The sequence below is a fragment of the Netta rufina genome (genome assembly GCF_964035555.1).
Source record: "Netta rufina genome assembly, chromosome: 2".
Taxonomy (NCBI): domain Eukaryota; kingdom Metazoa; phylum Chordata; class Aves; order Anseriformes; family Anatidae; genus Netta; species Netta rufina.
The window spans coordinates 110,846,815-110,861,895 of record NC_140124.1 but is presented as its reverse complement, the minus strand read 5'-3'; the positions used below and the strand labels follow the sequence as shown (position 1 = coordinate 110,861,895).

The window sequence follows — 15,081 nt, the reverse complement described above, 5'->3', positions numbered from 1 at the left end:
GTCAAAAACCGACATCTGAATCTGGAGTTCCAGTTTCCACAGTTAGAGTCTTAGGAGCCATTGTCTGCATGTCAAATTTTGAAATAAAACCTAAAAGAACCTAAGGAAATACATTCTGTTTAAAGTCCTAGCCTACGATCATAATAATAAAACATAAATTGCGTACTAGCGGCTCTCTAGGATTTCTGACTGGTACAAAAATGGTTCTAGGAGCTGTCATACACTCCAGTAACAGTTTTGGTGTTTGAAAGATACTGGAAGAAAAGCGTGGCCTGATTCTGTTCTCCTCGATTTCAATAGAAGCAAAAACAGGTCCTCAATCTGTGTGTAATTCACATGATCTACTTAGCTAAACAATTAAGTCACAGCTCTGACATCTGATATTTATTTTAAGTTCTTTGAGCCAGATTCTCTTCACTGAGCTAACCCTTTTTTCTATTCTGGTGACACAAAGGCTGTAACAACCATGGATTTTCCCAGCTGGAGATTCTCCCAGCATGAATAAGTCTTTACCTGTCTGGCAAAACCAGCTTTCATGTTATTTCCTCCTCCTTTGCACCCTCTGAACCTTAGCCGTCTTATGTGAAAGAATAAGAGGCCTGGCTACAGTGTTGGTTACCATGCTTCAAATACTTTTAGCCTGCATACTCTTCAAATTAAAGCTATCTGCTTAATTTAAAATAATACATAGGCTATTGTATATAATGTGAAAACATAGTATAGTATGATGCTCCTTTTGCAGTATTTCAGAAGACATAAACTTGAAGATTTGTCTGAGGTGTGTTATCAACAAGACACCCAGAAAGCTCTGGACCTTTAAAATATAGGTTCCTCCTAACTGTGGAGGCATATTATATACGAGCATATTGTAAGGTGATCTTTAAAGAAAAGACCCTCAATCCAAGCAAGCCAAATGCTCAAACCCCTTCCCTACCCCAAGATGGCAGAGACTGTACTGAGAGGTAACCTGAAGAAATATTCAACTGAAAAAAACACACAGCTTCATCAAATTGAGTGACTGTCAACCACAGCCTGAGTGTGGAATCTTGTGGTTAAATGGGTGTTCCTTTTACGTTATTTTAGGAGACATACGCAATGGAAATATCTTCAAACAGGTATAGTTTTAAAGTAGATTTAAAAAATCAGGATGCAGTTTACTGCTGCTCTTTTTTGAATTTACCTGAAGTAACATCCCACTGTGTGACTGATCTGCTGGGGAATGTTAATCTTTACAGAGGGACTGCCCTGTATATGTGATGTGGAAAGCAGTGGAACAACACTGAGCCACTGTGAAGATGGAACCAAGTACTCAAACTTACATCTCCTTCACTATGCTTACAGTGTCTAGGAATTCATCAAGGCTCTGACTCCAGTCTCGAGATGCACTCACTGTCAACATTCCAATTCCTTTTGTCTGTGCTTGTGCTTTGTCACTTAAACTCTGGAGTTCTCTGGAAGATAAAGATCAAGTCGATGCTGATGCATAGCACAGGCCCAAGCTCTTACCCAGCAGTGTGCAGTGGTTGGAGTGTCACAAACAGATATTACAGTGCGCACTCTGCCTTGAACAGATGAAGAGTTATTTCATTCAGAAGTAACTGGAAGCAGGAAGCAAGTAGACCTCAAACCCCAACAGCAGACAGAGGAGTAAATATAGTGTGTCTAACCTAAGGAGACTCTAAGTTTCTGTTTGGGTACACAATTTCTTTTGTTGTATTCTCTTTAGCTGCATTGAAGCTGTGCCCCATTTCTGGTCAGAATCATATTCTAAAGTGTAAGCTTACACGAATATTTACAACGTACATTAAATCCACAAAATAAATAAATAAATAAATAAATAAATAAAATCTACATAAACCTATCACATCTGGCTTCTGGACTTGCACTGGCATATAATGGCCCAGTAGAGTAGGCACACAGCTTCATGTACTAAGATTTCTGGCCAAGGAAATGAGTCAACCTGGGAGGTAAACAACATCAAAGAGAGAAATATTCAGAATGCAGTGGTCCCTTCTGATCCAATGCTTTCTAATCAGCCACTTTCCAATAATTCATTAAGACTTGAACAATGAGGTTGAAATGTTGGGTTCTCCTAGGGCTTCAGCCAACCATAATGAAATTATAACAGGATATATTTACAAGGTTGAATATCTTGAACTCAGTTATAATGATGTTTATTAGTAATTCTTCAATAGCTGCTAAGAAAGCATATTTGTATTAGTTAATCCTTGCCCATGGAGACCTTTATATTTGTTTTGCAGAAGAACATTAAGAAGCAAGGATTTGCTTTTTCTCTTCTCTGTAAATCCCCATTTCTATCAGAAAATAATGTGGATCAAGAAATAAACCAAATCTGTATACTATTACTTTTCTTCTATTACAATTAGTGGTCACCCTAGAAAACAAAACTGGAATGTATAGAGATATAGACCTAGCCTAATATAATCTGGCAACTTTTACATCTGAAAAAAAATGTAAAAAAAATAGCAACCATTGTTTGTATTGCAAGCCCCTTGACTAGCAACACATATATACAGATAAGTACAAATAATTCAAAAGCCCCCCCCCCCCCAATTTTTTATCTCCTGTCAGATGTAGACATGTAAAACTCTGAAATAGATGTCTATTTTGAAAAGCAAAAGAATAGTCTCAAAATAATTACAGACATGATGTTTGAGTTTATGCAGGTGGGTTTTGTTTGTTTGTTTGTTTGTTTTTCCCTAAGATAGTCCAATAAAGAGATTAAGATATCCCTCAGGGAATTCAAATGTCAAACATGAATCCATGGCTATTTTGAATACTAAATTGTGAATATGTACTTCACCATCTCCAAGAGGAAAGATGTATTATAATAGTAATTGTTCATTAAAATATAAAAATGCAATAAAAAAAATAATAATAATGAGACATATAGGTAGGATTGGTCAAAGTATTCAAGGCATTAATTTACTGAAGCTGTATTTTTCCTATTCATATCTTTTCTATAACAAATTACAACTTCTATTCAATTACCAGCTACTTGGAATCACTTAACTATTAAGGCAGATATTTCAGCTGAATCCACAGACTCCAAATGATGTTTGGAAAGCTACTGGACTGAAGGCAGTACTACTCTTAGAATGAGATATAGAGACTAGATATTGATAAATATGAAGAGGAAGTTCACTTTTTGCAATTCTGCAACACTCTATGCAAGTATTCTGTTTTAGCTATTGTGGCTGCTAATAAATGTAGATTCTAGAATATTTACATGAATTAAATACATGAACAGCTGCAATACATCAAAAGAAATATATGAACTAGTTAAATCATCTGAATGAAAGCTGATGACATGTGCTCAACTGCATACAAGCCAAACTCAGCACTGACAAACATAGGCAAACTCTGTTGGAGTGAAAGGAAATGGAATTGAGTTTGCCAAAGATGAATTAGGCCCTGGTCTTTTTGAAAGATGAATAGGCCCCAGGTTGATTGCTGTGCAAATGGCAATGTTTAACTGTACTTTACAATTCCTATGCTAATTTTAGAAATGTTTCTATTTCTTTCTGAATTAAAACAGATTCAGAACTATCAAAGTAGATTAATAACCCATAGATTCTCACTTATTCCAAACTGCTATCTTAAAGGTGTTCCTTGTGAACATATGCTAGACTTATACCCAGGCTAAGGTCATCTTACTCTATCACATACAGGAGGAGATGTCTTATAAATGATAACTGAAATCAAAATATTTTGAGTATGAGATATAAATGCATCAAGCATGGTAAGCTACTTAGACACTGATATTCAAGGTCTCTTTAAGAAACAAAATCAGGAGTAATACGCATGTAAACCATACATTTCACTGGGCCAAAATCTTCTGGGCAGAAAGCTTTGGCCTTACTTGGAAAGGGAAAGGGAAAGGGAAAGGGAAAGGGAAAGGGAAAGGGAAAGGGAAAGGAAAAGGAAAAGGAAAAGGAAAAGGAAAAGGAAAAGGAAAAGGAAAAGGAAAAGGAAAAGGAAAAGGAGAAAGGGGAAAGGGAAAGGGAGAAAGAGAGGGAGAGGGAGAGGAGAGGGAGAGGGAGAGGGAGAGGGAGAGGGAGAGGGAGAGGGAGAGGGAGAGGGAGAGGGAGAGGGAGAGGGAGAGAACACTTTCCACATCCTGAAACTGAGATAGTTTTATGCTTCTCTGGTTCTTAATACTGCCTTCACTGTTATAAAATTCTGGTACTCAGAGACAGTGAGAGTAACTGCAAAGAAAAGGAACTGGGTCAGCACAAACATGTTACGCTCAACATTCAAGAAGTCTCCTATCTATTATAAGATTCCTTGCTCTACTCCTTACTCTAACAAGCAAAGAATTGCTGCTCTAGACAGAAGTAAAGAAGGAGAAGCAAGGCTTTTCTGAAGGGGCTGATCAGTTCTGGATAGGTAGACTTCAGGATAAATATGCAGTTTGGATCTGTTCTAAGGATTCTGAAAGCCCTGGCTGAAGCTTAGATAAGAGATCATCTCTAGTTCTGTGCAGCTGAATCACATATGTACACATGGAGTGATGCCACCACACAGGTAATGTTGAATTACCCAGTTCATGAGTAGTACATCTGGGTATTGAATTTGTTGCACCTGCACAGGTCATTTCCACACAAATGATTTATTTTGTAGTAATCCCTTTTCCAGATGATCATCAATTGCCCTAGCATTTGGAAAAATAGCTCATTACCAAATAAAGGGGGAAAACCTTTGTATATTAACTTCACAGGCAAACTTGGGATTTGGTCACATAATAAGGGGAAGCACAAATTGTAAGATATGTCTTGCTAAATAGGTACCGACTAATTGGTCCATCCAAACTTTAGGCCTGTGATATAAAATGACTGTTATTAGCCTGCTTCAGATTGTATTCCAAACCAGAATGTTTCAAAGGACAACAGAAGAAATTGATATGTTTTGGTAATGAGCTTTTGTCCATGAGGTAAAAGATGAGTTCTGAAAATATTTTTCCTAAATTTCCTTAGCCGAATATCCCAGTTTTCCTATGTCAGGACTAGGGAAGTGATTGTCCCCCTGTACCTGACTCTGGTGAGGCCACAGCTCAAGTACTGTGTTCAGTTTGTTTGAACAAGTCCAGAGAAGGGCAACAAAGCTGGTGAGGGGCCTGGAGAACAAGTCTTATGAGGAGCGGCTGAGGGAGCTGGGGTTGTTCAGCCTGGAGAACAGGAGGCTCAGGGGTGACCTTGCCACTCTCTATAGGTATCTTAAAGGAGGCTATAGTGAGGTGGGAATTGGTCTGTTCTCCCACGTGCCTGGTGACAGGATGAGGGGGAATGGGCTAAAGTTGCATGAGGGGAGGTTTAGGTTGGATATTAGGAAGAACTTATTTACTGAAAGGGTTGCTTGTATTCCAAGGGACTGGCTCCATCACACACGGACAAAGCTGTTGCTATTGATCCTTCACCAAGGTAGAAGTCAATAACTAGCTTTAATAGTGTTGGATGAAGACAAAATTAAAATATAATTCTTAAAGGTATGTTTCTGAGATCTTTTACAAGCATAGCATACAAGAATAAAGTTTATTTCCTTGTACAGTTATAACATTATGATGAAGTTCATGGAAATATATGTGTATGTAAGCATTACCGTTTATGATTTAAAAACAAACAAACAGAAATATTATCAGGTATTAAAATTTCAAAAACAAATGAGAAGCATCTCATGTTAGGCAAGCTATACCAATAAAAGACGAGGAAGAAGTAATTATCACAGTTAAAGTAGTAAAATCACAGCTATCTCCTCAGCTATTTTAATTCAATGGGATTCAAGAGTTTTATTAATCTAGGGCATATATCCAGTACTGCCCTATATACTGATAAGGATACATTTCCTAACACTTCATTTCAAATGTTTCTTCTACTGTAACACATATAGTTTGACATCATAAACAGTAAGGGTTAAGGAAAAAAGAGTTTAATGTTTTCTAGTAAGGTTTTGCTTTTATTTCTTTCCTTTATATTGCAGATTCAAGCCAAAAGGGCAACATAATTTAAACAAAGTCTTGATTAAATTTGTGCCATATTCCTCTTAAAGTTGCATAAGATCTGCAAGGAACATTACAATAATTGTTTTAACGATGCAAAACTAAAGGTTTATTTTCAACCCAAAGATACCTATAGTAAGAGAACATACTAAAATGTAATCTAACTAATTTATTTCAATTGACAAAGACCTAATAGACTTAAATATAAATAAATAAATATTTAGATATTCTTTGTTCCACTGGTGTTAAACAAACACATTTTTAGGCACCATTTCTGCAAAAACATTAGTGGCACATCAATAATTTTTTGCTCAGTAAACATAATAAAACATAGAATAATATAAGCATGGCCACTAACCAATAAAATGCTTAGATCCTTCATGTGTTAAATTCTGTTTATACCCTACAGATAAAAAATTGCACCCTCAGTATATAATCAATATTCAATCAATTCTCTCACTGGAGCAAATGTTTTCCATTTGACCGACATTAAATAATGCCCAAAACACAAACGACAATAGCCTGTAGGTCTTCCACTGAAGTAGTAACCTCTAAGTCACAAGTAACAAAATGAATCCTTAAATTGAATAGAAATGCCTAACCACGAATTGATGCTAGCAGAACAAAGACTCTTTCAAGCAAAATGTTTTCCATTATATATCTTCTTCTTATCATTTTCAAATTCCATTTTTGACATATTTTCCCCACTAGAGTTAAGTTTCACTTGTGATCTCATGGGACAAGTGTATGCAGCTGCTGAAGTTTCAACAATAAAAAAACAACTGCCCCAGAGAATACGTTTTTTTTTTTTCTGATTTAAAAATAAAATAAAATAAAATAAATCTTGTTCTATGTAACTGCTTATTTATGCATAATATACCACCAAAATTTTTGATTCTTGAGAAAACAGGTGTAGCACAATTAATATAGGGATATTCCCACTTTCCCCAAAACCTAATTTCTGGCCACTTGGAGAGAGCAATTAATGACTTCATGATCCCAAGGCTGGCAGTGGCACTATGCAGTGGAAATCAAGTCAGCCTCCCTTTTCTTTCTGCAGCGGTTTTCTTCCAGTGGTTATTGTCCTACACAGAAAGTGTATGTGTGAGGGTGTGTGCCTATACATTGGACATATATATATTTACACTGCTCATCTTCTTAAATCTTTCTCCATGTATACAAATATATTTTAAAAGCTTAAAATAATCTCTAGACATGAAGCAGTGTATTTTCAAGGCCCATACTTATTTGCTAAACAGTAAATATCCTACAAAGCCTTACATTTCCATACTACCACTCTTTCCCTATCAGATTAACACCTGAAATAACAAACTAGAAAACACTGAGACCTGATGTTATTTTATTTTATTTTATGATAATCAGAACTTCATGTCTACAAGAAAGAAAGAAAGAAAAAAAAAAAAAGAAAAAAAAAGAAAAAAGAAGAAAAAAAAAAGAAATATCTCAACTCTTCAGTTTGCTCACAGGCACAGTGCCAAGCTAGACTAATTCAAAATGCATGCCATAGTTACTGGATTGCAGACAGTTATGCACTTGGATCTACTTTGAAGTGAAATCTCTGTTTTATTTGTTGTTCACTTTGCTGCATATTGGAGGAGTCCTGGTGTACTTCAGGTATAAACCTGGCATAATTCAGTAAGAATTCTGATATTAGTTTTTCTGGGGCTAGAAAGGTACATATGATTAATTGTGTATATTGTCATGCTAAATACAAAATGGATTTTTTTAATACTAAAATGGACTAAAATGAAAACCAGAAAATCTCTCCATATTGAATAAAGAAGTCACTGTTTTTTTTGTTGTTGTTGTTGTTTTTTGTTATTGTTGTTTTTGCCAATGGCAGATCAACGAAAAGAGTTTTTCCATATGCAATCGTATTTTGCCCTTCATTACAGTGTACTATTATCTAAAATACTATCATCTGAAATACTTTCTGCTCAGTGTACTGCAATTCCACAAGGCTTCATCCTTCAGGTGACAGAGCAGCATGCAATGTGACATAGATTCTGAAGGTATTGAGCAGCCTTGGTTTGCACAGTGCATAATGGAAGTAAGAGCAGAGCCCCTTGGAAAGCCAGTAGAATCACTTCATTTGGAAAACTATTCTGATGGCCTTCATTGTATTTTAAATCCCAGTGTACATAGCAATTACAAATTGACAATAAGTAGTTTTGTTCTTGTTTACTCATTAGCTATCAGAATTCATTCATGGGCTCAAAACTCTCTACCATGATAAAGAAGATGCTGGAGGCTCATCCTAGATTTCAGATATCTTCTGTTCAGCAGCCTAGTTCTATTGCCTGGTAATCATGCTTGCCAAACACACAGAATCACTATTAGAAGTCATGTTGTACAATACACCTAACAACTTAAGTATTTGAGGCAAGAAATGCAGCAGGAGAGTTACAGGTTATAAAGTTGTCATATCCATGAAGGAGCCACCTCCTTCAAGATGGATACCAGTCCTTAAATGGAACTGAAGGTTGAGGTGGTCTGCAGGTGGTCTGCATATATAAGTATATATGCATATAAGCATATATAGGTGGTCTGCAGCATTTGGTGCTTAATTTAAACAAGAAACTAAGAAAGCTGGCATGCAAACTAGATGCACCAAAATCATTGACATCTTAAAGTTTGGAGAACTAATACAAATGTAATACTTACTGGAAGGAAACAATGGTGATAAGTAACAGCTAACCTGAGTGAAAGTCAGTAAAGTCAACGATCATTCCATTAAAAATAGCAAAAATGCTGGGAAAGGCATATATTACAAATACGCGCTTATCAAAATTGTAACTTGGGGGTGTGGAACTGTACATTTATTACACAAAACAATAAGTAATGAGTCAAAAAGTGGACAATATCAACTTGCTAGTAGAATTTATCATAGAAAATTTGAGTATGACTTTGAGATAAAAATACTATCAATGTAATTAATGAACAGTAATTCTCTCTTCTCATCCAAATAAAATATTATGTAACAAAAATCTACCCTGCCTACTTGCATTCTTTTGGGTAGGATTGACACCTAATCTTGGTAGCAACTGAGATGGTGGTTATTTCCACTGAGCTTATTGGGACCGTTATGATTTCTGCATCATGGTGTGAAGAGATACATCTCCTCTGACCTTGCCTCAGTAACAATTAGCCTGGGCAACATAGTGTATTATGGCATCTACACCACTTTCAATGCCCAAGTTAGTGGGTATATACAGGTGTTCTTCTGAGAGGAAGATGATGGATCCAGTGATTCATTCAGCTTGTTAATTCTGTGAGAACAACTTTTCTCCTAAGTACTGTATTTTATATATGCAGTTATAATTTACACACCTATCATGCCTATCCCAATAAAAATAAAGTAAGCACCATAAGCATTTGGAATATTGATTATATTAAACCTACCCATCAACTTCACAGTGAAAATAATTTGAAACTTCAAATGTAGAATCAGGAATAATTTCTATAACCAAACAAAAAATATTTTGATTTTTAATGTAATTATTAATCTTTTAATAAAATTTCACCTAGTATTCTGCTAATTTCTGAGGTAATGTCTGTTTTGGTAAACATGATTTTAGAGGATGGCATTTTTATTAACTCTCATTTTCTTTATCCCTTCTAAATGTCCAGAAATTCCTACCAACATATTGATAAAGTATATTGATACTTTAAAAAATCTAATAGGAATAATAGTTAGACAAGACATAGATATTGCAAAGAATTCTGTACCATACTGTACCATACATTTCAATTTTCTTGGGACGAGGTTTACATTCCTTAGTGGTATTCTTTTTTATTCCAGACCTGTAATTACATTCACTGAAGTACTTTAGTATTAGGCACAGCGGATCTTGTAGAATTAGGGATTTCCAGCTGGAACTATCACTGGACATTCACAAGATTTTTTTAAGTGAGTAAAAAGAACAAAAGTTTTCTTATGCCTTATGTACAGTTGCATGGTTTTGATTCAACAGTAAAAGAAAATAAGCCCAAACTTATCTTTCAAATCTAACTCATTTTGAATAACACTTAAATTAGCACCATGTCATGGGACAGTGTATAGTTTTTTCTGCTGATGTGTAAGATATTTGGCATAAAACTGAACTCCTAAGTTTAACCTTAGACTTTAAATAGTTTGGGGGCCAAATTCTCTTCTCTGATATGTTATTCTAAATCTGAAGTAGGTATGCTCAGGAGGCTAATTTGAACACACTGGTAAATCGAGAGCAATATTTATCTTCATTCCTTCATGCCTGAAATATAACTTATCAAAATGTTTTAAAATGTCTTGCTGGTCTCCCAGTACAAAGACAAATTTCAGCCCCACTACTTGTAAGCTTAGATAGCTCATTTCTCCACTGTCTTGGGGAATATGCATGGAAAGAACAGTTAATGCAAACTTTTTTATTTCACAAGACTTCTTTCAATCTAAGTGCATGGAAGCTATTTTGGTCCTGTGGAAAGTGTTTGGATAAAGGTAACAAAGAAAATCTCAGGAGAATGACGAACTATTCTAGTTCCCCCAACGTGATATTCAAAAATAACCTGATGTTGAATCTTGTCTTTGTGAAAATACATATTTGGGTTCTTCATGAAAAGACAACCATGGTTACACATCAGAAACTGTGGGAGAGTTATGAAAAAGACTGCCCGTGAGGAGCTTTCATAACTATACTTGAAAACTTCACAAGGCACTTAATTAAAAAAAATAAATAGTAATAATAATAATAAAACTTAAACACAGATTTCATAGAAATTAGGCAAAGTATATTATGACAGAAAATTTAATACCACTAGATATAATAAGTCAAAGAAAAAAATTGTATTTTCAGTGACATTCTACTAGAAATTCTAGCAGAAGATGAAGACTGCTTTTTGATTAGTTGGAATATAAATTTCTTCTGAATATGGTCTTCAGAGTAAGTGCTCACACTCACCAATCAAGTCACCAAGAAAAATAAATAAATAAATAAATAAATAATGGACAGATCTGTCTGAGAAGGCTTTTGAACATGGGTAGATAAAAGAGAGAAGTAAAGTCAGCTGAAGTGATGGGCAAATGAGTGTCTTTACAGCAGATGTGGGTGCCTTTCTTAATCCTGTAAGACACATGATACAACTCTTCATCTGGGTGAGAAATACACAACACATGTTATATCCCTGACACCTAAGGGGAAAAAGACCTAAAGAGTCATTTCCAGGCAGGAGCACAACAGCCCAGTGCAGGTTTGAGTGTCCATCCCATTTCAGTGGCTGCCCACGTGGTCATGTACCATTGCCCCCCAATGAACCCAGAAGACGTACAGCACAGCTGTTATTTCACAGAATCACAGAATTGAAAGAGTTGGAAGGGACCTCAAAAGATCATCAGGTCCAACCCCCCTGCCAAAGCAGGTTCCTTAGAGCAGGCTGCCCAGGTAGGCGTCCAGACAGGCCTTGAATATCTCCAGAGAAGGAGACTCCACAACCTCCCTGGGCAGCCTGTTCCAGTGCTCTGTCACCCTCACCATGAAGAAGTTCTTTCGCATGTTCGTGCGGAACTTCCTGTGCTCTATCTTGTGGCCATTACCCCTTGTCCTGTCCCCGCAAACCACTGAAAAGAGGTTGGCCAAATCCCTCTGTCTCCCACACCTCAGGTATTTCTCTGACATAGCTCAACACCAGGGCCTGTCCGTGAATTGGCTGCAAGCCACTTTCAGACTGGGCATCGCAGACCAACCAGTTTTGTCTTACACTCTCTTTTCTGTATCTACAAATGAGCAGCACCTCATTTAGTACACACAATGATGCTTTGACTTTCCATTATGGCCTGAGGAGTACATTCCCCACAGCGGTAAGGATGAAGACCCATCCCCTCTCAACTCCTCATCCCTCATCCTGTGCTCCAGCCACTTGCCTCCTAGAATTCACCTGCTGGCACACCAGGCTAGCTCTCCTCACTATGCAAAAATTTAACTAAGCCCCAAAACAAATACAAAACATGTGGGGAGATGCAGGGCTGTGACCTGAATTAGCTCATTGTGCTGAAAGATTAAAGCCGGAACCAGTTCTCAGAGACCAGGAGGGAAAGTGTATTTCAACCCTCCTGCTATTCAGCTCATTGATACTAAGGAGTTGTTGTTTGTTTGTTTGTTTTCCTTGGAAAAGAAAAAAAAAAGGAAAATGCACAAAAATGGGGTTTCCTTGGATTCTTTCTTCTATATAAGGTACTGCTCTGGATGCTTTGTGTTTCAAATGCAAGAAGCAATTGAGCAAAAGAAGCAATTCTCTTCTAAGTCAGACACTTGGGTTTGATTTTCTGCAATAAGAGCAGCCAATCCAAATATATAACTGATTCTAAATGCTTGACTCAGTATGTAGCTGAATGCAACACGTTTCCTGACTGACGGGAAGATTAGCTGTTCTTTTCAGCTGATGCTCAGGTACTACCAGCTGGAGTACAAAGCTGCTGTTAATGTGCTGGTGACGGGAGTTATAAGAAAAGAGTTGATGACTTGCATATAAAGCCTAACAGTTTTCTGGCCCCCAAACAAACATATCACAACAGATACTAGTTTGTATCCTTACTGTTTTTTATTCAAAAAAAAAAAAAAAAAAAAAAAAAGGAATTAATATCAAAACTTGACTATTTTTTAAGCTGTAGATCTGCCCTGTCTGGGCTGGAGAAAACTAACTTTGTGGCTGCCCACAGGACACTGCACCTGTGCCAATGACTACTGGAGAAATCCTCCCTTTAAGGACATTCAGAAATTTCACCTCTGTAGTGTACAATATATTTATCAAAACTAAAGTTTAACAGAAAATAAAGCCTTATTACATGTAATATTGATCAAGAAAATGCATCTTCAAAACTGCATAAATATTTGGGAGCTTGATGTAACTACTAAATTAGGAATAAACATCTCAAAAGAGAGATAACTCTTGTCCACAACAGGCTTTTTTCTCTAAGCCACATTATTCTAGCAATAATTGCTCTCAAGTTTGTACTTTTCTTTCTTTCGTTCTCTTGCAAAGAAGACCTGTATAAGGCATTTTTTATTCTGCCTTGAAAAGGCCATTTGGATTTTTTTTTCATTGAAAAGTGTACATTGAGGGTTTGCCCACAGAACATAAAGAATTAAGCAAAAGTAAGCAGTCACCCATGGCCAGTCACAATGAGAACCAGCAGCACCTTTTTCACTCAGGATACAACTCCGTGGCAATCTGGTTTGGGTTGGTTTGCCTGTAACCACCTGTTCTGAAAAGGCAAGAAAATCTAGAAGTTCACAGGAACACTACTACCCCTTTCCAATAACTTTCCAAGAACAACCAATAACTTGGGGTAGATCACACTCAGCAGAAGCTTCTAAGGCCAGAACTGAATTATTTTTTAATTAATTTGTCTCTTTTTCTTTTTTTGGTCCAGTTTCCTCAGACTGTACAATGATTACAGTGTGCAAGCGTCTGTGCCACTCAGTTACTCACCTACTAACTTCTGAACATGTCACCCCACCATTTAAAGACTTTCTGAAATTAGATGTTTAATTTTCTTCAAAATAAAGCACTGATCAGAGATGAGCAACCTACCAGTGTGACTTCTGGGTGCCTGCATCTCAACTTCACTTATTACTAGCTATTATAAACAGGGGCACTCTCCAGAGAGGCAAATCCCTAAGAAACCAAACTTTCCTAGTTTCCCTCCTCTTGGTTTCTCTCCACTAGGATCTCTGATCTCTGGCAGGCACCAAGTTAAAAAAAAAAAAAAAAAAAAGAAGTCAGTGGGCTACAGCCCAAGAGAAAGTCATTGTTTAATCTCCCTCTTGCTGAGCTGCACCACCCTAACGCCCGCGAATCCCTCAAGCAGTGCCACTCTAGCAGGAAATGTTTTGGATGGCTTTGCATGAAAACTAGTCGTGGCAGAAGTGACCTGCTGCCGGGCCTCCTGGCCAAGCAATCTGTGCCCACCACCACGTAGCTGTGCTTGGATCTGAACCATCCCCACTTGTCACGACCAGACCTGTCCGGGGCCGGTGGCAGGGACGGCTCCCGGCCCTGCAGGAGCATCCTCCGGGGAGGTGCAGCAAGCCCCGTGCCCAGCACACACCTCATCCTACGCGCCCATCCAAGCGAGCCTAGAAAACGGCATCACGCGATGAACCGGTCGAGTTGAAGAGGAAGTTTACAGGAGTATGTCGGGACATCTGCCTCAGTCAGACAAATCAGTCATTTTCCCCCTTTGTTCGCATCAGAGCAGCGGTGCTAAATCTGGAACGGGGCTGCCGCGGAGCCACGCTCAGAGGAGGCTGGAGGTCAGCTCTGGCTGCGACTGGCTCCCAGCTGAAGGCGGGGAAGCCCGAGCGACCCTCTCCTCCCTCGGGACCCCCAGCCTCAACCTCCCTTGTGGCACAGGGGCTCCCCCCACGGGCGCGGAGCCGGGCAGCCCTCTGCAGTGCTCGACCCCACCAAAGGCAGAAACCTCCTCGGGGGCCGGGGCTGGCAGCGCGGCGGCTCTTCCTTACCTCGTACCGCAGGGGGCTGCCGGGGGGCGGCGGCGGCGGCGGCGGTGATGGGTCGGGGGTCGGGCGGCGGGGCGCCGCCACTGTACCGCCGGGAGATGACCCGGTCCCGCCGTGGGGGCCGGGGGGGCAGCGGGCGGCCGTCGTCGCCCAGGGCTTGCAGGAGCAGGTCGAGGAGCGCCCCCCGCTCGGCTCCGGCGGCGGGCACGTCCCTGCCCTCGGCGCCCGGCGGCGGCGGGGCCGAGGCCAGCAGCAGGAGCACGATGGCGGGCAGCGCCTGGCGTTTCTTCGCCCCTCGCATCTCTGCGGCGCTGGGAGGAGGCAGAGAGCGAAGGCGGTCAGCTCCGGGCCCGGCCCGCAGCCCCCCCGCCCGCCCCCCATGCCGCGGCCGCCCAGATTCCCGCACGCCTGCCCCGCGGGATGGCGGCGGGATGCTGGGCCCCGACGGGACCCCCAGGGCCGGCCCCGGCAGCTCCCGAGCAGCCCCCGCCGCGCTCCGCCGGCTCCCCGGTGATGGAGGAGGATTAGGGGAAGGGCATTAGCCCTCCC

General features: G+C 39.5%; 1 protein-coding gene across 1 annotated transcript in view; it reads right to left on the bottom strand.

Annotated features, from left to right (window-relative positions):
- ALKAL1 (ALK and LTK ligand 1) overlaps positions 1-14,833 on the bottom strand; it is a gene marked incomplete at both ends in the record, with an annotated part of 32,387 nt that extends 17,554 nt beyond the window's left edge. Inside the window, one exon of the mRNA XM_084282994.1 lies at positions 14,536-14,833. Within this exon, the coding sequence (XP_084139120.1) occupies positions 14,536-14,833 (298 nt within the window). The remainder of the gene's footprint in view (positions 1-14,535) is intronic.
- Between the last annotated feature and the right edge of the window lie 248 nt (positions 14,834-15,081).